This window comes from Leucopleurus acutus (genome assembly GCF_964270905.1).
Source record: "Leucopleurus acutus genome assembly, chromosome: 13".
Taxonomy (NCBI): Eukaryota; Metazoa; Chordata; class Mammalia; order Artiodactyla; family Delphinidae; genus Leucopleurus; species Leucopleurus acutus.
Window position 1 is genome coordinate 18,174,005 of NC_139155.1, and position 25,256 is coordinate 18,199,260.

The window sequence follows — 25,256 nt, forward strand, 5'->3', positions numbered from 1 at the left end:
CTTAAAAGCCAAAACCCCAAAAGAACACATTGCAATTTATGCTACAAAGAATATCTTGATATAATCGGTAGGATTATATTTGGTAGTTAAGATGGCACATTTGTTAGAAATGATTCTGCAATATGGTAGGTACATTCTGTCCTTACCTAAGGGAGTTCTGACACTAAAGGACCAAAAGACCTCATTATAAAATACCCTTACCTATTATTAACATACCAACCACAGAACCAAAAGTAGCAATATGACACAAACCCTTTGAGCTCTGAATGTAATTTTTTAGTCATTATTGGAATAATTTTATTGGAATACTTTTTAAATTACAAAAGTAATTCGTAGTTCCTCATTCACATTCTTTAAAATACATATACATATATTTATACACACACACACACACACACACACACACACACACACACACACACACACACACACACACTTTTTAAAAAATAAAAAATTGGTTCTCCACCCCTGACTTTTCAAATCACATTCAGGACAAGATGCATAGTTTTTCAGAAATTATTTTAGAAGTTAGAAGTTTTGGCTAAAGTCTTGACCAAAATGTGGAAACACAAAGCTCAGAAATGTGTTATTTTAAGAAAAGCATTTAAAAGACCATGTTTTAACTTTTAAAAAGAAGTCCCAGAACTATAACTACAGGGTAATGTGCCAAATAGATTGTGCTGCTTTCCAATGTCATTTAAGCATTCTATCTGAGCTAAAACTCAGGATATGTTCAATATTCTGAGATTTTGTTAACAGGTAATATGTACTGAGAAGCAATAGATCGGCATTAGGAATTTTTAACTTACAAGTATGTCTGGCCAGTGAGTAGTTGGATCCACCACTAGTCAAACCAAATCCCTCAGGAATTTGACTAGAGCTTCGAGGTCTGGTCAGCAGTTTAGGAGGTTCAATTTCTGCACCAAATTCAGCTCCTATTACTCCTAGTAAAACAATAGCAGTGGCTTGCTTTCGTCTTTCCTCATAAGATGTGGAAATTTTTTTCATTTGTGGGACACTTGATAAGCAACCTGAAAACCAAAACATAAGAATAGAAATTAAAAGACTATCAATACATATGATAAGAAACACATTCCAGATTGGTCACTCAGGAATGAACAGGCTTTTCAACAAATGGCACTGGGACAACTGGTTTTCCATGTGCAAAAGAATGAAATTGGATTTCTACCTCTCACCATGTAAGAAAATCAACTCAAAATGGATTGGAGTCCTAAATATAAGAGCTAAAACTAAATAACTTACAGAAAAAAAAATAGATGTATATTTTTTCATGATCTTGGGTTACACAATGATTTCTTAGATATTACAGCAAAAGCATGAGTAATTAAAAATTTTTTTTTAAATTGAACTTCAGTATTAAAAACTTTTGAGCTTCAAATGACATAATTAGGAAAGTAAAAAGAACATACAGACTGAGAGAAAATATTGCAAATTATATATCTAATAAGGGATTGTATCCAGAATACTTAAGGACCTCTTCTTACAACTCAATATTAAGAAAATCCAACTTTTAAAATGAGCAACCAATTTAAATAGATATTTCTCCAAAGATATATGAATGGCCAATATGCATATTAAAGCTGCTCAACATCATTGGTCCTTAGAAAAATGGAAATCGAAACCACAGTGAGATGCCACTTCACATCTACTAGAATGGCTGCAATTAAAAGGACCGACCATGACATGTATTACTGAGTCTGTACAGAAATTGAATCTCTCATGCATTGCTGGTGGCAATGTACAATGATACAACTATTAATACTTTGGAAAATAGTTTGGCAGTTAGAGTTATAACATATGGCCCAGCAATCCCACTCCTAGGTATCTACCCAAGAGGAGTGAAAACAAACGTACACATAAAGACTTGTACATGAATGTCCATAGCAGCATTATTCGTAAGAGCCAAAAAGTAGAAACAACTCAAAAGTCCATCAGCTGATAAACGTCTAAACAAAATGTGCTACACCCATCCAATAAAATATTATTCAGCGATAAAAAGGAATGAAGCATTAATACATGCTGCAATGTGGATGACCTTGAAAACACCATGCTAAGGGAAAAATGCCAGTCACAAAGGACCACGTGTTGGTGTATAATTCCATTTACATGAAATGTCCAGAATAGGCAAATCTATATAGACAGAAAGTAGACTGGGACTGAGGTGAAATGGTTAATGATGGCTAATGAGTACTAGGTTTTTGAGATGAAAATCTTATAAAATTAGATTATGATATCTGCACAACTCCAAATATACTAAGAATCACTGGATTCTACATTTTAAAGGATGAATTTTATGGAATATAAATCATACCTAAATAAAGCTGTTTTTAAGAAAAAATTGCTAACTCATTTATTAATTTGCCCACTAACTTTACAAATATTTATCGAGCACCTAATCTGGGCCAGGGAATTGCAAACAGGAAAATAAGTAGTCCAGGTTCTCAAGAAGCTCACTAGTACATACAAAAGGAGAGCCTGTCCACAAAGGAGGAAATGCTGAATTTAAAACTCAAAAGATAAGTGGAAGTTTGCCAGGAAATAAGAGAGATGGACAACAAGATGAAGGCAAAGGATGAATATTTTGTCCAGATGGACCAGAATGCAGAAGCCCAACCTGCCGTTTGAAGAAGTACTCACAACCTGGGCAAAGCTCAGTATAATTTCATATGCAGAAGAAATGCCAGCATGACACCCAAAACATAATGGAGAACAATTAGAAATCTTTATTAAAGTATCAGTAACTAGGTTATGGGGAATTACACTCTTACCACATAACACTACTTCTTAAAATTTACTTTCCCAGCCTTTCTCTAAGGTAACTACACCTCATTCATTCTCCCAAATGCTCCCAAGATTTGGTCTTTTGCTCAGTCCTACCCTTTTCTAGTTCTACTTGTTTCTGTAAGTGGTCTACCTTTTATTTTTTTGTTTGACATTTATTATACGATATCACAAACATCAAAAGAATTACGTTGAGAATATATAAAGAATATCATGAAATATACATGTATACAAGTAACTTTATAAAATCTTAATGTTTTCCATAGGTGCTTGCAGATTTTTAGAAGTAATTAATTAATGTGGATATAACTAAAGCCTACCATGGATTGTGTCTTGACTTTACTATGCCTCCCTCTTGCCCTAGAGGTCACCATGATCCTGACCTTATCAAATACTTTTAATCTATCTATTATATCTATATCTATCTATTATATAACCATAGCAATGTTACATGAAATGTATATTTTCTGGCCTTGAACTATGCTTGCATTCCAGGGGTAAACTCAGAGTACATGGATGAATGGAGATCAATAGATAGATAGGTAGGTAGGTAGGTAGGTAGGTAAATAGGCCAACAGACAGACTCTGAACTAAATTTGCTAATAGAGTTTTTTGAGTTTATGTCCATAGGCAAGATTGAACTATGACTTTCTTTTCATGTACTATTCTTGTTGGGTCTTGGTAGCAATATAATACAAGCCTCCAAAACTGGGTTTTCACTCCCCAATTCTTTGAAAACAGTTAAAGGATTCTTGAAGTTAGATGACAATTCTCCTCTAAAATGACCAGGGCCTGTGTCTCAGGATGCTCCCCTTCTCGAGTCAGGGAGTAGGGGATGCAGGGGCAGGGAAGGTGCAAGGGTGGAAGAAGGAATATTTTTTTATTATGAATTCATTTTCTGTAATACTTAGTTATTTGGTTCGATTTTCTGTTTCTCCTTGAATCATTTTGGATCGCTTATAGTTTTAGAATTACCCATTTCATCTAAGTTTTTAAATGTATTGGTCTGAAGTTATTTAGAGTGTTCTCTATGATTTAAAAATCTCAATTGTATCAGTTGCTATGAATCCTTTTAAGTATTATGTCCTTGTGCCTTCTCTAATATTATTTTTCATGCCTTTCTTAATCAGTTTTTCTAGAAATACATATTTTATCAGATTTCCAAAAATACTGTGGTTTTGATCTTACTGTTTCAGCTTTCTATTTCACTAATTTCTGCTGTTATTTTTATTATTTCTCCCACCTCCTTTAGGTTTTCTCTCTGTTCTCTCTTTCTCTTTGCTTTATCTCTAGGTTCCCAGATTGAACCCAGCTCACTTCTTTTCATTATTTTCTATTATGGTTAACAGTACAAGTCACATAGTGAGCACCCATTTTCCTCTACTCCTTTAATAATACAACCTCAATTTTAACTGAATAGCAATGTATTCATATTCTTTCCATGTCCTTCCAGGAACCGAGGAAGCCATAAACTAGCTCCTGGCCTTAAGCTCTATTCATTGCATATTTTAAGTCCTCTTTGCTCATAGGAGCCAAAGCCTGCTTGTGGAAAGCAACTATTGGTTTTAGTCCAGATCACTGCATTTCTATTCCATTACTTGTCCACAACGATATCTATCTTTCTTGAGCCTAGTTATGCCTTGTTGGTTTTCTATTTGTATATTTAATCCATCATAGCTACACATTTGGTACAGAGGGATTTCAGAAGTGAACTTCTGAAGCCATCTTGATTGGAGGTCAGCTTTCTGCTCTTTCTAATATTAACCCATCCAGCTTTTCTGGCTTCTTTCAATCCATTGTTCTATACATTAATTAAATCAATACAGTGAAGGGTCCTCAGAGCAGTATGCCAACCAAGAAATTAGCAGCAGGGGCCTCGGAATACTTTTAGATGTTTTATTTTGTCTCTTCGTTTGTTTCTTTTCTTCCTTTTGTCATTCTATACTACTGCAAGTAAGGCAGGGAATGACAAAAGGGGAAGCTAAATAGGTACTGAAACAAGAGGCCTTTGTACAGCAAGCTGAAGACTTTTAACTTTAGGCTAATGGAAAGCCAGTGAACAATTCTGTATAAGCTGGTTACTTGAGATTTATTGTCAGAAAGCTCATGATAGCAGTAGTATGGGAGGGGGACTGTGAGGTAAAGCAAGACTGGTGTCAAGTACAAGCAAAAGACGGCTCATGCAATGGTCAAGTGGAAAACAGTGAGCACCAGTGGTGGCAGAATTCACGATTCATTCCATCAGCTACTCAGTCATTCAGCATATAAGGACCAAAGATGGAGTGTGTGCATGGCATTATGCAAATATGAACTAATGAATTGATACGGGATGCATTAAGATGAATTAATAGGGATAAGAAAAGCAAAGTCCCTGTCCTCATTGAATTTAGAGGCAACTAAACAGGAATTAGAAATGTAAAGGTGAAAAATCAATGAGAACTTTATGGTCTAAGAGAACAGTACGTGTAAGAACCTAAAGTATAAAGAATTTGTTGATTTCTATTGCAAGAGTAGGCCACGGGGCTGGAATGCTACGAGCAAGAAGGGAATGGTAGAACGTGAGGCGACAGTCAGGAAAGGGGCAAATCATAGATGACTCTACTGGTCCTATTCGCATTGATCAATCCTTTGAACAACGGAATTTAGGGTTTTAGAAAAACACTCTGAGCGTGTACGAAGAATGCTGGAAATGAGATGAGCAATAAACAGGGCATTGTAGAAATGAAAGTGAGAGATCCAGGTTGGTTTGGTGTTGGGATGTTAAATAGGAGATGCAGAGAAGTGGATGGCTTCCAGATCCTGGTGAGGTCTGGGTAGTTGATAGAAACACTACAGAAAGATATTTGGTGTCATGCTCTGAATCCTTTAAAAAATCCTCATTAACTAAAACAAAAGTAAAACAAAATTTTTAAAACCCTTGCAAGAGAGGTAGGTCTGGCCCTTCCAGAAGCCAAATTAAAAAAAAAAAACAACCTAGAGCACAAGGCTTCTTAGTATATTTAAGTTCCATTTATTTAGCTGTGCTGAGAGACAGAATAGGATGTGGGCAAGAAGACCCAGCTGAATCTAAGAAATGGAAACGGAAAGATATTACAAAGATGTGAAGAGTTGGAAAGGAATCATTGAGTAAAAAAGTGGCATTAAAGCTCTTAAGGAAAAATGGGCGATTAGTTATTAAGGAAGCTGAGGTGGTAACGTCGAAGAGTAGTTACTGTTTATTTGAATTCCAAGAAAATTTTGGTGCGATTGAGAACGAAAAAGATTTGCTCTTGTTGTTGCTATAGTTTCTTAGCTTCTGCATGTCACATTTTAATTGTTTAAAAAAAAAAGTTAGTTTAGGAAAATTGCCATTAGTTTTAAAGCATGTATAGAAAGACAAAAATCTGAAACGAGACAACAGAAAATAGATCCATCTTTAAAAATATTCTAATTCTTTCATGTAAAATTTTAGCTATTATTTTCCTAATTTGCTTTATTGTGTTTGGTGTATTTCAAATCACATGCAGACAACTTTATAATAATGTTCCCCCAATGTTATAAAATTATTTTATAACTTCCAAAGTCATATTTCATGAATTAACATTTCTTGTAAAAAGCTTCAATTAAAATGTTTAAGAATATTTCAGTTACATAAGACATATCTTCCAATCTGATACCATAGTATGCATTTCTGTCTCTTCATGGATATTTTTTCTAACTTTTTAAAGACAAAGAGGAAATGTTAGTAGAAGTATTAGCATGTACATGTGAGTACAGATTCAAAGTATGACACTGATCTGTGATAGTTTATAGTAACCAAAGGGGGAAAACACCCTAAAAGCTTAACCATACTAAAAAGGAAGCAAAATCAATAATCACTGCCTCTGTGTTCAGAAGGATGAAAATAGACCCTAATTCTAGACAAAGTGATATTTAACAGTTTGATAATCTATACCTCAGCACATGCATTTAAAACCAACTTTATTTCTGTACAGGAACAGACACAAGGAGTAAGAGCTCTGGGCGACTACATCTAGATTCCTGTAGTACATATTTTATTCTTTCCATAGTCTTCTTGAAACAGGAAGCCAACCAAGCTCCCCTCCCCCCTTGTCTCAGCAAGAGCATGCTCCATAACAATAGTTCAAAGGAAAGCTCTATTCTGCAGTTGCACTGATTGTTCTGTCAGCTGACCTCTGCAGAGGGGAATTGCTAACCGCTGCCTTGCTCCTTAGCTGACAAATGAATGATCGCAGCTCCATCTATTTTCACTATGGCTGCCTCTAGCCCAGGTGCTCAGACAGAGAGCCCGGTGTGACATCTTAGATCAAGATGAATTGGCACAAACTCCTGATCCAAGATTGTTTTATACCATTTAATTTAGTTTCTTCCCCTGCTTGGATGAGCACAGCTCTGGTTATGGATTTCTATTCTAATGTACTGAAGCAGGCCCTGAAAGAAGCCAATGAAGCAGCTGCTGGAGCAAGGGACTGCAGGGATACTGATCAATAGGCAAGGCATTGACCCCAGCCGGTCAGCCTCTGCAACAGCCATGCTCGAAGGGGGAGGGGGCACGGAGCACACATGGGCTGCTTCCAGTAGGAAATTAAACAACAGGGGCATTTGGAGAGCTCCACCTCCACCCTGGTCCCCCTCCTCCTCTATGTTCCTTTTGTTTAATTACCTCAATCTTGTCCTAACTCCCACTTCCTGGGAAGATATTAAGACTTTAGGGAAGTTTTAATAATGTCCTTTAAAACTGCCATTTGTAAATTTTATTCTTAAGCTAATAGAAGGAATCATAACAGGTGCCCTCTGCTAAGTGGCCAAAATATGAAATCTTAATTAGCTGTCAAGTACATCTCTTGGTGTAACTTAAAGTTTGGCATGTGCACAAGCTCATAAGAACACTGTCCAACTGACTATGAACACTACTGATGCTGAAATTCTATGGTATGTAATTTTTATCAGTGCTCAGGGCTGAAAAGATGATAGCTCTTTTTTAACATGGAAAGAAGTAAGAACAAGAAAAGGATCCCCTAAAAGAGACACTGACTGATTAGTAAATGTATAAGGTGACAGATGCCCATCCCTGCTACTATTCTAACAACAACACAGCAATTTCTGATTCTTTATTTTTTTTCAAATTTGGAAACATTTAAAATTATTGGCTTCGCCTGTGTTTTCTCCTAAATAATACAAGATATACACAATTAGCTGCAATGTTTTCCTACAAATAAACTGAAAACCAAATAGGAGATTCTGAGAGATTAAAAATAAGATAATTCTGCAAAAGTAGATCTTTCTACAGTTTCATTCATCTCATGAAAATTTGGTGTTTTTTCACAGAGACATGCCTCCATTTAATCATACTAAAGGGTGACACGGAGATCCATTTTCCTGACAGGACGGTTGATCACCCTATCACAGTAAGAAAATTAATACCTTCAACTAGCCCTGTGTGGAAAACAGAAGCTACCTGCAATGGTAAAGGACATAAATGTTCTAAGTTTGAAGTTGCAGACAGAATACTTGTTCTGTGTGAAAATAATGTTTCCTCATTATTGGGTTACTTTAAACAAAATATGAGCCTTTGATTTTATTAAAACAACCATTTAATTCATACAGTGTTCCTCAAAAGTACATAATTGTCTTTAGATTTAGCATAAATGACCCTAGCTTTCCAGGAGCAGGGGTAAATCCTTTACTTACAGCTTAACTAGAACACAGGTAAAATGTTTGAGAAGTTTAAGCTATTTAAAGGGCTGCGAGATATTGATTACTTCATTTAAAAAGCAGTCAGAGAGTGCAACCAAGAGGTCAAGATAAATTTAACAGTTTGAAGCACTTTACTAAATAACTCTAAAGATCATGCTAATTGGCTTTGTGCAGTTCCAGGGTAAAATTAATTTTATCCTAGCTTACAATAAAAGGATTAAAAGACATATTAAGTTCTTCAGTTTTAACTGGAATAGGAATCAATGGATTTGAATTAAGGCTAAGGGCGGTTTTATGAGAGATGGCCTACCAGCAGATACTTTATATCTGCTATTAGCCATATATTGATGGAGCTCTGTTATTGTATTAGGTATTAAAACCTTAGAGAAGAATATTCCACCAATTACTACTCTGAGAATATACTTTAAGAATTGGGTGATTTGACCTAGAAATACTGCCGTCAAAAATTTGATTCTTTGTTTAGGATTCAGTATCAGAATGCTTTTTATAGCTGACTTATCTATGTTACAATGTCTATAATTCTAGTAAAAATTAATGAAATGATGTAAAGTCCATCACAATTCACTTCGAGATTATAACTATATTTAAAACTGTATTACAAGCATTATCATTAGGGTTTTTTAAACCAAAACATTACATTCAGATTAATTTTAGCACACCAACTTTATGCTAGAAATTCCTGGCAATAATAGAGTCCAAGAGACACTCATAATGATACAGATATTTCCTGCATTTGATATAAATTTCAATATACTCTAAAACATCACTCTCAAAATTCAGAAATGTCTATTTATTATAGTAAAATGGAAGTACAATTTTAAATGTTTTTTCTTCACTCTTCCATTATTTAACAATATGTTTTGGAACTATATAATAGAAAAATAAATTGCTTTTACTATGAGCTGCCTAGCAAAGCAAAAAATACAATTCATAGTTAATAGGTATATGTGTTAATATATTATTAAATAACTGGCTTTGTAAGACTTTATAGGAATGACTGGGAAAAAGTAAGTTGCAAGATCTCACAGCAGAAAACTATTCAAAGGGCAGCATGTAAAGACTACTTAAAATAATAATTTGGATGAAGCTAGAAAATAGTTTCTACTGTAGTTCTTTACAACTCTTTTATGTGCAGTAAAGTGTATCTGCTAATATTAGGTTATGATTAATTATTAAAGAACAAAAGTAAATTTAGCAAAGTGAACTTTGTTAACACAGGCAATCTTAAAGACAAGGGAACTTTCAGAATTAAGACACATGATTTACTATTTACAGTGTGAAGCTCTACAAATATTAGCCAATAAAAGTACAAAAAATTTCTTTCTTTTTTCAGACCAGTAAAATATTCTTCCAATATATATTCTTCCAATGTATATTAGGTAAAGATGAGTTTAAATAGTACAGGACAGTGAAATATGTCAAATGAAAATATATTTTAATACATTTCGGAACTTAAACAACAGAAGTACCTAAAAGAAATTAGATCTTCAAATGTGAGTTGAGTTCTAATTGTTTCTTAGATGTACTTTAATAAAAATAATTTCTACTTACTTCTGACTGACTACTATCTAAATTAATATACCTAGTTGCCTAATGGAATATTAATTTATTTTTAAGATATGCCTTTTAAATAATTATACTGTGCTAATCAAAAACATTAATTTTACAAATACACATACACATTGTATAATTATATGTGTGCATAATTATATGTGTGTGCATATAATTATATATGTGTGCATAATTATATGTGTGCATAATTATATGCACACACATTAAGTATCCAACATTCTTAGCTTTAGTGTCTTGATACCCTGAGCTAAAAGCGTATTTTTGAAATTTTAAAATCTATGTTTTAATCTATGTTTTAAATCATAATGAGAAAAATGTTGGCCCTCGGTGGCATTTTCACAGTTGTAAATAAATTGTTTCCACGTGTTTAGCCAGAGCATTCCCCATACCTATTGGCTGCTACTCTTAGGGTTGCTTAAGACTGGATAAAGTACAATGCCATAAAAATGCCAAATTTTACTCCATATGTAATTGTAATCTTCCAAATAAGCTTTATTAACAATAGTTAAGGACTTCCCTGGTGGCGCAGTGGTTAAGAATACGCCTGCCAATGCAAGGGACACAGGTTCGAGCCCTGGCCCAGGAAAAGCCCACATGCCACAGAGCGACTAAGCCCGCACACCACAACTACTGAGCCTGCTCTCTAGAGCCCGCGAGCCACAACTACTGAGCCCCTGTGCCACAACTACTGAAGCCCGCGCACCTAGACTCTGTGCTCCATAACAAGAGAAGCCACCGCAATGAGAAGCCCGTGCACTGCAGCAAAGAGTAGCACCCCCGCTCACCACAACTTGAGAAAGCCCACTCACAGCCACGAAGACCCAATGCAGCCAAAAAAATAAATAAAAATAAATAAATGTATTAAAAAAAAACAATATTTAAAATAAGGAAAAATCTTTTGATATTAATTTATTTTTAAGACAATTTGGTCTTAAAATGGTATAGTATTCCACTAATTAGATTTAAGTTTCCAATATACCACAGTTTTCAGTTGAATACTTCAAAGATGAATTTGTTAAATGGAAACATAAAAAGACATAGATTGGTGACAATCAGCATGTGAAAAACAACTCAAAGGTGTCACTCTCTTTGGTGGTGAATGCAGGTTTCATAAGCTCACAAAGAGAATCTGAGTCTATGCCGTTGAAAACTTATGTAATTAAGTTCCCTTTCTTAAGCCACGTGCTTTTATATGAATATTATATTATTTTCACTTTTGTTGACACAACTTAGAACACTGAAAAATCTTCCATTTTTTACAAAATGTGGCAAATAAATTTTGATAATATGGAAAAACAATAAAATGGCAGATGGTTGTATGGCCAACATGTAAATTTCTACCTGTGTTTCTGATGTAAATAAAATAAAATAAAACATGGAAGTTTTTGAATCTTCCTCTCTACCTCCTTGGGAAAAACAGATGTACTGATTAAAAATGACAATCATGGGGAACTTCAACATTTATTTCTAAACTCTCATATTATTACCAAAGCTAGTATATGTTGTGTAGAATACTCTCACTCCGCCGTCAGCATAAGCGTTCCCTCCACTGCATTAAAAATATTTTTTAGTTGCTTTGTGACACATCTGCCAGTGCTTTCCTCACACCTACTGACGGGGCACATGGAAGCTGCTCCCCAAACGTATGAGGCTTTTGCTGTTTTTGGTGCTGCTGCTCTATCCCCACGCCACCGCCCCACCGCCCCGCACCCCGACTTGAAAACTGAAGTAAACAAACATGCTATTAATTTGTATGCATGCTCGATGGCCCCCTGCTGGACCATAATAGGTTCTGCAAATGCATACATCTTTCTACGGCTGCTGATTAAGCCATTTTAAAATAATGCCTCTCGCACACAGATGTATTGTGTGTGTGTGTGTGCATTTCAGAAAATACCTCACATCTATTTTCTACAAAATCAGATAAAAGCAGAAGAAATGCACACTCCAAAATGATGCTCTTTTGCAAAGGGAATTTAATATTATCACTGTCTTAGGGGTATGTCAATTATTTTGAAAATTAGAAACCTTAAGCTTTGAGAGCAACTTGTATGTTTTTAGAGCAGTTCTTGTAACAATTTCTTATTCTTAACACAGACAAGTTCTACACCCATGTTCCACGATCTGCATTATCTTATTTTTCTCCTTATTCTCTACCTGACCATCAAAAAAATCTAATTTTTTCCTTTTCCTTTTCCTTTTAGTGCGAACATTCTCAGTTTGGAAGAAAACTGGATTTTAAAAATTCCAAATATCCATCTAAGGCATGTATGTAATCAGGAATCTTGTAGCTAATAATTATCAAGAATAATGTTCAATTCTTGGTTCACTTTACCTTTCAAGGGTGAATCTGAGATACAGGTCAAGTTTTAAAAACCACGAATTTTAACATTAAGAAGACGATTATTAGCTTTTTCATGAGGAAAGAAATATTTCAGAAATAGTGGTTGGTGGCTTGTAAAATTAGATAAATCTGAAAACATAGCAAATAATTCTCAATTTTTTTCATACAGTTAATGTTCAGAAAAAGGCAATTTCTGCAATGAGATTTACTTACAATACTGAAATAGACATGATGATGTATTTCTTTAAAAGATCAAATGGAACACATGAGACAACATTTGGTGGACTCTTAGAATACACTCTATGAAGATTTTATACCTGTGTGTTACAGCACATGGAGAAATAAACTGTTACACCTGAGGTCACTTTTATTCATAAAATGACAAATCATTTACTGGACTCACTTGAAAAATATTTTCATCTAGGTAATTTCTAACAACTCAGTGATATAAAAGCAGATGAAAAGGGATAACTGCCTTGTTCTACCTTTAAGAAGTTAACACATAATCTGTTCATTTATAAGAAGTATTTGTAGTATTCATAGTTTTGAATTAAATATACATTTGGTCACAATAATGAAACAATGACAGGTAACTGAAAGTTACCATTTTTTAAAGTGTTTGTTTAAAGTAAATTAGAACTTCTAAGGGATTTCTTGCTTTTATTTTTCTCAGTAGGTTACTTTATAACATTTCTACAATTTTGAGAAATAATCTTCTTATTCACATGTTATTTTTTCTTCTGCCTTCTTCACTATAAGTGTTAAGCAGGCATAATGAATGCATAGTCAGGGGTAACATAATATCTTGGGAATTAATGGCCACACCTTTGAAGTAACAGATCTAGGAAAAGTTGTGGTGGTTAAGCCAAAAGTAAAGTTTTATAGTAAAGACTTTAATAACCTAGTCCACATTTAGCAGAAAGGTAGCAGAAATACAGAAGATTTTATCTTTTCTTAAAGCATCCTGTGTGTTAGTAAAATTTGATATAGATTAACATACAATTCCTAACAACTAAATATCGAAATTTAAAGGAAAAATATTTTTAAATTTAAAGGAGAAATAAAATAAGAAGAGAAAGAGAAAAGTAAAGAAATTGAAAGGAGAAATAAAAAGGTCAAAGACATTTTCGACTTTTAATTTACTAATCATATTAATAAATGATCAAAAAAGCAAAGCTTTGAAAAAGAAAAAAGCAAATAAGCACAAGTTAACTAAGCATTTGTGCTAACAGTCTAAAAGCCATTGACAAAATAAGCCACAGCCTCAAACTGTTAAGAGTATACTCATTGTTAGCCCAAACCTACAGAAAAAGTAGACCATCTATAGCCAAAGGAATACAGATGTGTATAAATGACATATTAGCCCATTTTTTTCAAGGAGATTTCTACGTCGCTTCAGAGAGCCTTGAAGAAAAAGAAAACCTGAATTGCTTAGATAGCTACAGAGGACTTTCATTTCTCATCTCTTTACACTTTTACGCTTTCATCATTTTTTAAGCTACATATGAATTATGTGCCTTTTAAATTATTATAGATAATTTAAAAATTATTTTACATTTCCTCGTTTTGTGACGGGGGTAACTAGTCTATCAAATTGACTCTAGTTGTTATTTGGCAAATGCTTTGGTCACAGACCTTTTTTCTGTTTACATGATTTCTTTTATTGTGTACCTTCTCAAATAAGCATGTAACTGTTTTATGTGATTTCCTATTAATTAGTAAATTCTACTTGTAATTTGGATCTGAGCTACCTATCTTGCACGTATCAAACTAAAACAGCCTTTGAGCCTTGAATTTTTACAAACTCCTTCCAACGTTTAACTGAAAAGAGCTAAGCATATACACCTAGGCATCCCGGATATGGAAGTCATTGATTAATTACAACTATGGATTGGGAAAAGCTACCACTCCTTAACTGAACACTGAGAGCAAAATTTAATGTTTACCTATGCATCTATGCGATCAGATACTCAGGTTTTTAAGATGTCATGCTATTTTAAAAGACTGTTTTTTAAAAAAACCTGCTTCTGTTTCATGACAATACATAATCATTTCCTCAAAATTCTGCCTGACTTGCTCAAATCATTAGGTTACTCAGGAGTTGTGAAGAGATAGCTTTATAATCTTCTCTTATCTTAATTCATCGTTTATTAAGACAGATACTTCCATATGTAAAAACCTAGAAAATACATGTATATTGATGTTTTAGGCTTATAATTTTTCTCAAATAAAACTGTTTCTCCTATCAGCAAAAGAAAAATTGAATATTTTTTCTAATATTTTATACAATGTTTTTGATTTCTACAAAACATTGTTATAATGACATAATTATATGCTACTACAATCACTTTCCAAATTCTTTTACAAAAACAGATAAACCATTAAGAATTTAAGAGGAAAAGAAAACACACCAGAAGTAGCACGTGTAAAACATCTCCTAGGTCCAAGATTAGATGACTGTTAATGGGAAAATTCAGAATTTTAGAGGAAAAGGAGATCACAGAGCTCTTCAAACCGAACCTACCCATATTTTATAGATAAGGAAGTCAAGTAGGTTAATTGTTCAAGTGACAAGGTGAAGGGCACAAAGAGAGTGGGCACTCATGGCAACATCATTCCAGCTCGAGCTCTAGAATCTTCAAAGACTGTTAAGTTAGTGTTTTGTTGCATAGAAACTAGTTAATATTTGACACCTGCTCCAAGATAAATCTATATTAGGTATCCTCAAATGCTGCATAATTCAAAACATTTCTTACAAACTTAACAAGAAAACAGTATTTATAATTAGAAAAAAAGTCAAAATAAGTTTTAGTCTATAGTATCTAATAATGTTATATTTATTTTCTACTGGGGTTGTCTATAAAAAATGTAAAAAATTTGGGGGAAGCTATTCTATTAAGCATATGAAGCAACTATATTAAATTGGATTTTATATGGAGAATATATATATATATATATATATATATATATATATATATATATATATATATATGGCATATTGGGCTTGAGGGGACACGGGGATCCCACATGCTGCGGAGCGGCTGGGCCCGTGAGCCATGGCTGCTGAGCCTGCGCGTCCGGAGCCTGTGCTCCGCAATGGGAGAGGCCACAACAGTGAGAGGCCCGCGTACAGAAAAAAAAAAAAAAACAAGAAAACAATATTTATAATTAGAAAAAAAATCAAAATAAGTTTTAGTCTATAGTATCTAATAATGTTATATTTATTTTCTACTGGGGCTGTCTATAACAAATGTAAAAATTTGGGGGAAGCTATTCTATTAAGCATATGAAGCAACTACATTAAATTGGATTTTATATGGAATATATATATATATATGGCATATTGAAGCATACTGAAAAAATACTAAGTACTAAGCAACTGTTACCCTGTTGAATAGCAGATTATTTTAATATTTGGTTTCTGAATAGTAATAATGTTTATGCTCAGTATATGGAGGAAAACACTAATTAAAAATATAACTTTAAGTTTTAGTTACCTCTACGTAAGCCTCCATGTCAGTTAATGTCTACTATAAGCTCACATGCACAAATATTTTCCAAACTCACATACTAAACGCCAAATATTGCAAATAAGTTCGTGATCATTTCCAAAGTTCGTGTCGTAATATCAGAGAATAGCTTAGGGTCTCCATAAGGGTTAAGACAATCATTTTCTACTGCATACTAGTGCTATTCTAAGCCGATAGTGTGTTTAAATCCACACCAATGAAATCAATACAGCACTGTTCTATTCAAGGTGAGACCAAATAAACCTGTCTGAAGCTTTGAGAAATAGGCTTTGCAGTATACTTTGAGTGCTAAATGCCTTTCAGTCCAGAGATCTGTCATTAAATAATCATTAGCCATCATTCACTCTTCCTAAAAAGCTTAACATCTAAACTTGTTCAGCATCCACTAAAGCATTAGTATAGACTACCAAGTAAGTACTCATTAGCACTCAGGGATGTCTCAACCACTCTGTTTAACCATGCATTGTCTTATCTAAAAATACTCCCAAATATTAATACATATTTACCATTAGATTAGAGGGTGATTTATTCAAATGATTAGTAAAAAGGACATCAATATAGTGATCAGCCTCTTTTGGATAACATGGCATAACCCACAGAGTTACTATCAATGCTTTCCTGTCTGATCTAGCCAAATAAAATCTGATGTCTTTCCTAGCATTCAGCATCACATATAATTCACCATCACATAAAATTAAGTTAATCACAACAGAGAATTCATCAGGAAGTAATCTTGGCTTTGATCCAGAAAGTATTTTAAAATAATGCTTCTTTTATCAGTGCTATTCATATCTCTTTCAATATATGATCATCTCAATTGCAGAGTATCAACTATAATGGGCCCTGCATTATTTTAGATATCATGAGGTAGAGATAAAATTAGGATATATTTATCTTCTTTCTATTACCTGAAAGATTGAGTAAATAATATAGAATGATATTATTTAGTAATGTTACTGGACTTTAGCATAAATTTGATGGTCAAGGTAATTTTCTCTGTACTTATACAAGTTATTTCTTGTATGCTATTAAACTAATCCTCTCAATTTCAAGCTAATATTAATGAAAATGTCATTTCTGAAAGACATTAATTCATTCTCCTTTTTTAAAAGCTCAAATAAAAATATATGGCCAGGGCTTCCCTGGTGGCACAGTGGTTGGGAGTCCACCTGCCGGTGCAGGGAGCGCGGGTTCGTGCCCCAGTCCGGGAGGATCCCACATGCCGCGGAGCGGCTGGGCCCGTGGGCTGTGGCCACTGAGCCTGTGCGTCCGGAGCCTGTGCTCCGCAATGGGCCAGTCCACAATGGTGAGAGGCCCGCGTACCGCAAAAAAAAATATATATATATATAGATATAGATATATCTATATATATCTATATATATATATGGCCAGATACTTATGATCTCATCTACAGTTTTACAACTTATCACCTTCAATTTTTATACAGATTTCAACCTAAATGAGAGTCATGATATTATATGAACATTTTTTATTTAACTGGATGACATTTGATATCTTCCGAGTATTCAGATAACTAAACAAAAATATTCTTTTAGCTTAATAGATACTTTAGGTACTTTAAAATGCCAAATACACATAGTACAAATATAAACTGTAATAGAAACTTTCTAGTCTTTTAATTATCTGCCCATTTGATCTATGACTTTTTCACGTTTCTATCAATACCCCAAAATAAAGTTTCAATTGCTGAGATACAAACAAGTGTAATATTGCTTGGAGAGTTTGGTAAATGTAATATCACAGTATTATATTTCAATGTATAAAACACTGAAATTAAAGAAGGTAATATAAAACCAAATCTCATCACAGATGATTTTTAATGGCCAAATTTTCCCTTACATGCAGCATTGAAATATACTTTCAATATACCATAGAATATAAAATTGCCATTCTTTTTCACTTGTTAAGGTACTTTGAAAGTTACACTGAGCAATCAGTTAACTACAAACAAGTAACAGTCCAGTCATTATAAAAAGGAGAAACTTTGGAAAAATGCAAAAAAAAAAAAAAGTAAAACATCAACTTATGTAAAGGTATAATGTGCAGATAAAAAGAGAAAGGGAGAATATCCAAAGTTAGCATCAATATTGTGAATATAAATTAGTCACACTTTCCTAGAAGAGCCCTGAATGTCAAAGAAATCTAAAAACAGTTTTGCAATAAATTAATAAAAATATAAAGTTTTGCGATTATAACAATTTGCCAGAAAATGCAGTATTTTTTAAAATGTATAATCTATAAAATTTGTACCACTGAACTTGACTTTGACCTTACCCTCCTTGAAACAGGTAAACTCTTTTAGAACCTCAGGTAAGTTCTCATTTTTTAATCTACAAAACAGTGCTGGCAAAGTCAGCAAAGCCTGACAAAGTGCTTTCATCCCTTTCAGAATGTGTACCACGAATCTCTCACTGCTAATCTCTTACTGACTGCAGAATCAATATTTATACCATCTATTTATACCAATCAACATTTATGCTACACTAAATTTTAAGTAATAAGTTTTGCTTTTTCATCATTACAATTGTTTAATTACTTTAAAACAAAATTGATTTATTATCTCTACAATTAAATTTAGCCTTCTTTTTTTTTAAGGTAAAAATAAGAAAAGGAATTTTATTTGCCCTTCCTAACAATACAATTGTTTTGTATATACTAAACAACTATGTTATGAAAAATAAATAAAATGCTGTTTTCAAATAATTCATGCCTTTAAAAATATGTTAGATTAACTGTTAATACAAAAACATGATCAATAAAAGCAATTCATTCTTGGCTTTCAAATCTCACTGGGTATAGGTGAAACTTCAATAAAACCGGTACTCTTCTGGATTTTACATTTTGAAGCATGATTACCATTTTATTGAAAAGTATATAGGAGTAACACTATTTTAAATTATAGTCATTTTGAAACTAAGTTGCAACTTATCCTGATTCTTTATGAATAGACTACGTTCTTATTGGAAATCAATTGGAAGGCAAGTAAAATTAGATAGCTATGGTTACCAGAATATCATTAAGAGATAGCAATATACAATTTTAAGTCTTCTGTTAAAGTAAAAAGAAAAGATACAGAAATTAAAAAGACCTTTTTGCAAGCAAATGTTTAAGATGCAGAATATATTTTCAATGCCATCATGTATAATCTGATATACACAATAGTGAAAAGACATTTTCATTATTATATGCATTACTTCCAACAAAATCATTATCAAAACTGGATTTTATTTTATATTTTTCATTTGAATGTCCTAAACACTAAAACAACTACACTAAAATGTAAGGACATAAAATAGGCAATTTCAGCTTTATCACATTTCAAATATTTAACTAATGTAGACAACATAAGGTAACTGAAAAAAATTTCATAAAAGGTAGAGAATCTGCTTATTGAATCTAAGAGTTGACTGTATAAAATTACGATAAGAAATAAAAAATAGAAGGGAGAGTTCATGACAAACATATTTAAATGTCACTGTACAAAGAATTAATCCAAAAAGACAAACTTAAAACTTAATTGCTACTTATGAAATATCTTCAAAACAGATTACATGGTAAACTCACATTGCTAAGTTATTAAATCAATACCAGATCAAAATCTTCAAAATAAAGCATACAGAGTTCCAAGATATATAAACATAATAGCTGACAACAGTAAAGTGCTTCTGAGAACTGTTTTAGCTTTGCTTCTAAATTTTTCATTCTTTGTTAATGCATACTTATATGCAAATTACCTTCTCCTATACAACTGGATCTACTTAGGTTTATTTGGAAAAAGGTATAACTATGAAATTTTATAGAATATACTAGTATATATTAATAATCCACCTCATTTACTTCTTAAGGATCAATTTAAAAATGTACATGTACATCTCTATAAGGCACCTATAATCCCTGATATATTTTTTGTGTAAAAGTATTGAAAGAGTCCGACAGTGTAATTGTTAGTGTAAGGTAACAGTCACATTATACTCGAGACTATTAAGCATGCATTCCTTAGCCTAATTAAATGTTCAAAATGGCTAGATTTAATTTTCATAAGAGAGATACATCAATATTATGATACTTGTTTTTCTCAAAATATTTTTCAAAACCCCTAAACCTAAACACCCTGCTCTTTCCCAAAGTGACAAATACAGAAAATCAGTAGGTTCTTGAAATACGCTACCGACAGTCCTGTTCAGAAATGAAAGGGCAATACTATATTAAAGAAAAAAAATGAAACCACAAATAAGTAACAGAATTATCACAGGCCCCACTGTATCGTAGAAGCTCAGTACTGGACTGCTCGGCTGCTGGAGGAGCTCCAGAGAGAGTTAACCTGGTGTGATAAAAGACTTGACAAAGCAATTCTGACTGTGCAGCAATGCTAAGTTGTGGACTAATACAAGAACAGGAGGCCCAATCGCTGTCTTTCACCATACGCAATTTACACACGGCTTTATCAATAGCCTTAGTGCTGAATACAGAACACACTCTATTTGGCTTTCAGTCAATTAAGCTTTAAGCTGTCAGCAAACAAGACTTTTAAGTTAATTTTGAATCACCACGAATCAAGTTGAAGGTTGTAAAGGGCAGCTCACACACCGGCATGAAAAAAGGCAGTTTAATTGCCTCTGAATAGCTATTATATGCTGCAATTGGCCTATTGAATCCTAGATGATCTATTTATTTATCAAAGTGCAACCATCAAAGATTAGTAAAAGAGTGAATAATCTGAATTGTATATTCCCTATTTTGCATAAAAAGTTGATGTGTTGGCAAAAGTCTAAAGCAGTCATATTTTAAAGCATATTTTGTTTTTTAATGTAAAAATCTTGTGAAATGGAAAATTAGCAATACAACATAGCTTAAAAATAGAACAACTGTATTTCTAGGAAAATAAAGATTTCCTGTTTTAAAAGATACACTTGTTATCATGAAATATTTTCATGTATTATTTGATATCAAATTGACTATTCAGAACATAAACACTCCTTTATAAATGTTCACATTATAAATGTTCATCAGAAAAGAGAGCCAGCCGCATAGCACAGGGAGATCAGCTCGGTGCTTTGTGACCACCTAGAGGGGTGGGATAGGGAGGGTGGGAGGGAGGGAGAGGCAAGAGGGAAGAGATATGGGGACATATGTATATGTATAACTGATTCACTTTGTTATAAAGCAGAAAGTAACACACCATTGTAAAGCAATTACACTCCAATAAAGATGTAAAAAAAAAAAAAAAGAGAGCCAGAAATAGAATTATAGAATTGAATTAAGTCAAAGGCTTAAAACAACTTAATTAGAATTCCTTAGATTAAACTGCACCATTAATTGGGTAAAGGAAAAGAACACCAAAATATATCATTTTAATATTGAGGATTTCTCAAGAAAATGGTATAATCAAATTAAAAGGATTATTATATTCCTAATACTGCATAACATCTAGTTTTTAAAAAGACTGTGGCTGAGCACGGTCCTAATCAGTTTTTTCCTGAAATTATTTTTTTCAATTGCATGTATTCTGTTTATTATTACAGGGTTACTCATGAGTGCTGGATGCGTATATTGATTTTTTTATTAGAAGAGAGCACTGAAGCATTAGGTCGATGGGGGGGGGGGATGCTCAGATGTTATAAACAGATGTAAACATAGATCAACTTTAGGGATGGTAAAACTGAACCATTTTGCTTTGGTTGAAATGTGCTATAGTTCTTTTTACATGTTAGACCTTCAACAGTAAATATATTAAACCATACACTCAGGGTTAATTTACATAGGGAAATAATATGGAGATTAATGGTTATAAAGTATTAATGGTTTATAAGAATTTGGATAGAATACGGGTTAATTTTAGTATTCCCTCAAGGACAGTCACATATTCTTGGAAGCCTGGACCCATCACTCTATATTTCCAGTCAGCAGAGGCGACGGGCTTGGGAATCAGTACTGACTACCATCATTCCAGGAACTACCACACGTTCAGGGGCTGAAATTCAATAGAAGAGTGTTAAAACCCTTTCTCCTTCTCTCTTCTCTCATCCATTATTATAAAATACTATTTTTTTTTTGCATTTAGATTCGCAAAATATCTTATAATCATGTACAGGTTATTCCTTACAAAAAATCGATGCTACCAAAACCATAAACATAAAGATGCTAAAGGAGAGAATGCCTATGTGATTTCTAAGGGAAACAGATTACGACAAAGTAGAAACCATGGGAAAGGGGATATTCTTTTTCTTCATCATTAAGAAGTATGAACAAAGGATTTGTATTCAATGGTCCTAAATGTTCACTGTCCATCTCCTAGTATATTTGTGTATCTTCCCTAACCCTAATCCTATATAAATATACAGGACACAAGGTGTTCCAAACACCTTCACATTACTCATACAGACATCTACTCATTTCAAGTGGGAGGGGGACAAACAGGGAACAAAGACAATGCTCTCTACCTCCCTGTAGCTTACATTCAGGGAAGGAAGGCAAACACACAAATAACCACAATTCAGAAAGTGTGATAATGTAAAAGACAAACAGAGAATGACATAGAAAACCAGGCAGAAAGCAATCCACTTGAGACAGAGAGATCAGAGATCAGGAAGCTGAGGCACAGAGCTCGAGAAAGTCGCCCAGGTCCCACAGCTAGTAAGTGATGGAGCCAGGATGCAAATCCAGGCAGACTCTAAAGCCAGTGCTGTTAACCACTACCCTGAAGAAACCATAAAAGTCAGTATAACAAACCCTTTCTTCAAAGATCTCAGCTCTTAATAGGAAAGCAAAGATGAATTAACAAATAATTGAGAAACCCAAGGAAGAAACTATACTTGTCACTAAGCAAGGGCAACAACAATGAGAAAGTCATGGATACTTAGGGAAGTTGACCTCAGCTGGGATAAGGGCAAGCCTCACAGAGGAGGTGCCACTGGAGAGAGATCCCCAAATCCATTTGGATTTGACAAGAAGAAATGGCAGGGTGGGGGGACTAAAGAATAAGAAACTATAGCAGAACTAGAGGCCTATTTTCAAACACCATCACATTCTCCCCCTCCAGCCTCCCTCTTTATTCCCCCACCCTCTATCCTGCTCTGTTTTCTCCCCTGGTACCTACCACCTGCTAATGTACTATAAAATATATTAATTTCTTATATTTATTGCCCCCTCCCTAATCTCCTCTCCCTGCTAGAAGGTCAGATGAGTGAGGATAGGGATTGAGATTTCTGTCATTTTGTTCACGGATGTTGATGAAGGGGCTAGAACAATGTCTGGCACACAGATGCTTAATAAATATTTGTTGAATTAATGAATAAAGCACACAACCAGAAGCGCTCTGGTCACACATAGGAAACTGGAACCAGTTTGCTTTGGTCCCAGATAGAGATCATGAAAGCAATAAATGGGAGCTGAGCCTAGAATGTGAAGTAGTTTTAGAATACAGAGGTCTTGAATACCAAGCTAAGGAGATTCAATTATATTCTAAAAGCAATGGAAAGGCAGTGAAAAAGTTAGAATCACATGGTGATTATTAGGATGAGCAATCCAGCAACTGGCCATTTAAGAGATCTGAGATATGAGAGACAACAGATACTGAAAGCTACACACTAGGGTAGTGGCAGTGAACTTGGAAGAGATGTGAAACAACAATAAAAAACTCTGTGGTGTGCATCTGGGTCTAATGGAGCTAAGAGACACAAGGGGGTGAAGAGTGCCATTTTAAGGTTTCAAATCATTTTAAGGTTTCAAATCTGGGTGAAGGGTGCCATTAATAAAAATCAGCTCATTTTAAACATAACTGAGTTTAAAGTCTCTTAAGGATATCGAGGTGAAATCTAGCAAGCAGGTGAAAATAAAAGCCTGCAGAGCTCTGCAGAGAGATGAGCTCTGGAGAGAAAGCTGGAAGTTACTCCTGGTCAGGTGTTAAGTGATGCTGTGGGACCCGCTGAGCTTACCAAGGAAAAGGAGAGAGAAAAGAGGACTGAGCATAGAACCCTGGGAAAAACCTACCCAACTTTAGGAGACAAAAAAGGAGCCTGAGAGACTCTAAGAGGGGAAGTCCCCTTTCCTACCTTTTTCTTCTGACAAATCTTTACACAGTCTTTCAAGTCCAACCTGAAATGGCAGGTGTTGGCTGGCCTGTCCTCTACGCTCCCACACTTAGGGCAAAGCCTCACAGTAGCATTAAAAGGCTTTGTGTGATTGTCACTTTATACATCTTTTACCCCTTACACCCTCAGAATGCATTCTAGGGTACCCCAGGGTGCATGCACATGCACACACACACACATGTATGTATGTGCATATGATCATATTTATATGTATATATGTGTGTCTGAGTATGTATATAAGATTTAGTGCTTCCAATCCGTATGTATTTATGTGTGTCTGAATGTGTGTAATGTTTCATGCTGCCAGTATGTTCCTGGTCCACGAAAATTTCCATGCTCTGAGGGAAAATACTAAATCACAGGCCACTACTTAGTACCTTCCTTTCTCTCTAGTACAGTACAAAAGAACCAAGAAGCAGTACATATTGCCTCAAAAGAACGTAATTACTCTGGAATGTTTGGTCAAGAACCAACAGAGGATTTTAGTATTATAGGGCCAATATTACCCACAGAATTTGTCTCATTCCCAGGGACATACTTGACACACACTTACAGGATTCTCAGTGCTAGCCTAAAGCTAACAAAGAAGTAATCAGAAGGGATAAAGGCAGACATTTCCCTCATATTACATAACTTTCTCTTTCTAGGTCATAAAAAGAATTATATAAGGGGGAAATGTGGCCATAAGCAAAAATACTGGAATGGCTGTGGTCTCTGCTGATAACCTCTACTTTTCAAAAATGTACCAGAGTAAGAGTAAGGGATGACAGTAAAATGGCATTTTACCTTGCTTCAAGGTACTGTTTTTTTTACTTAAAGAAATTTTAGGAGGTGCAGAAGGCTAGTCAATAGTTTTTTATATGTCATAGGTATCAATATAGAAAAGTCTTAGTAATTGTAGGATAATAGCCTAGAAACATAAACTAACAATAAATCTTTTACTTCAGTAAAATGTCTCTTCTTATTTAAAACAAAAAAGATTTTAGAAGTTATAGAATCTTCACAAAAATGGAAGCTGATTTCTTTAGTAGGATAAATGTACACAAAGGACCATCTGCTATGCGTCAGAGTATGCCTGAGCACACTGATTTATTCCACAGAGTCAGTCTTGGAAATTTTAGAAAATTGTTGGAAGTCGAGGGAGGTCTTAGTCACACACCTCAGTTTCCTTGAAAAAAT

General features: G+C 34.2%; 1 protein-coding gene across 6 annotated transcripts in view; it reads right to left on the reverse strand.

Moving 5' to 3' along the window:
• WDR7 (WD repeat domain 7) overlaps window positions 1–25,256 on the reverse strand; it is a 383,698-nt gene that overhangs the window by 162,775 nt on the left and 195,667 nt on the right. For all 6 annotated transcript variants that reach the window (XM_082853270.1, XM_082853266.1, XM_082853267.1 and 3 more), the window contains one exon: window positions 810–1,031. In XM_082853270.1, coding sequence (XP_082709396.1) covers window positions 810–1,031 — 222 coding nt within the window. The remainder of the gene's footprint in view (window positions 1–809; window positions 1,032–25,256) is intronic.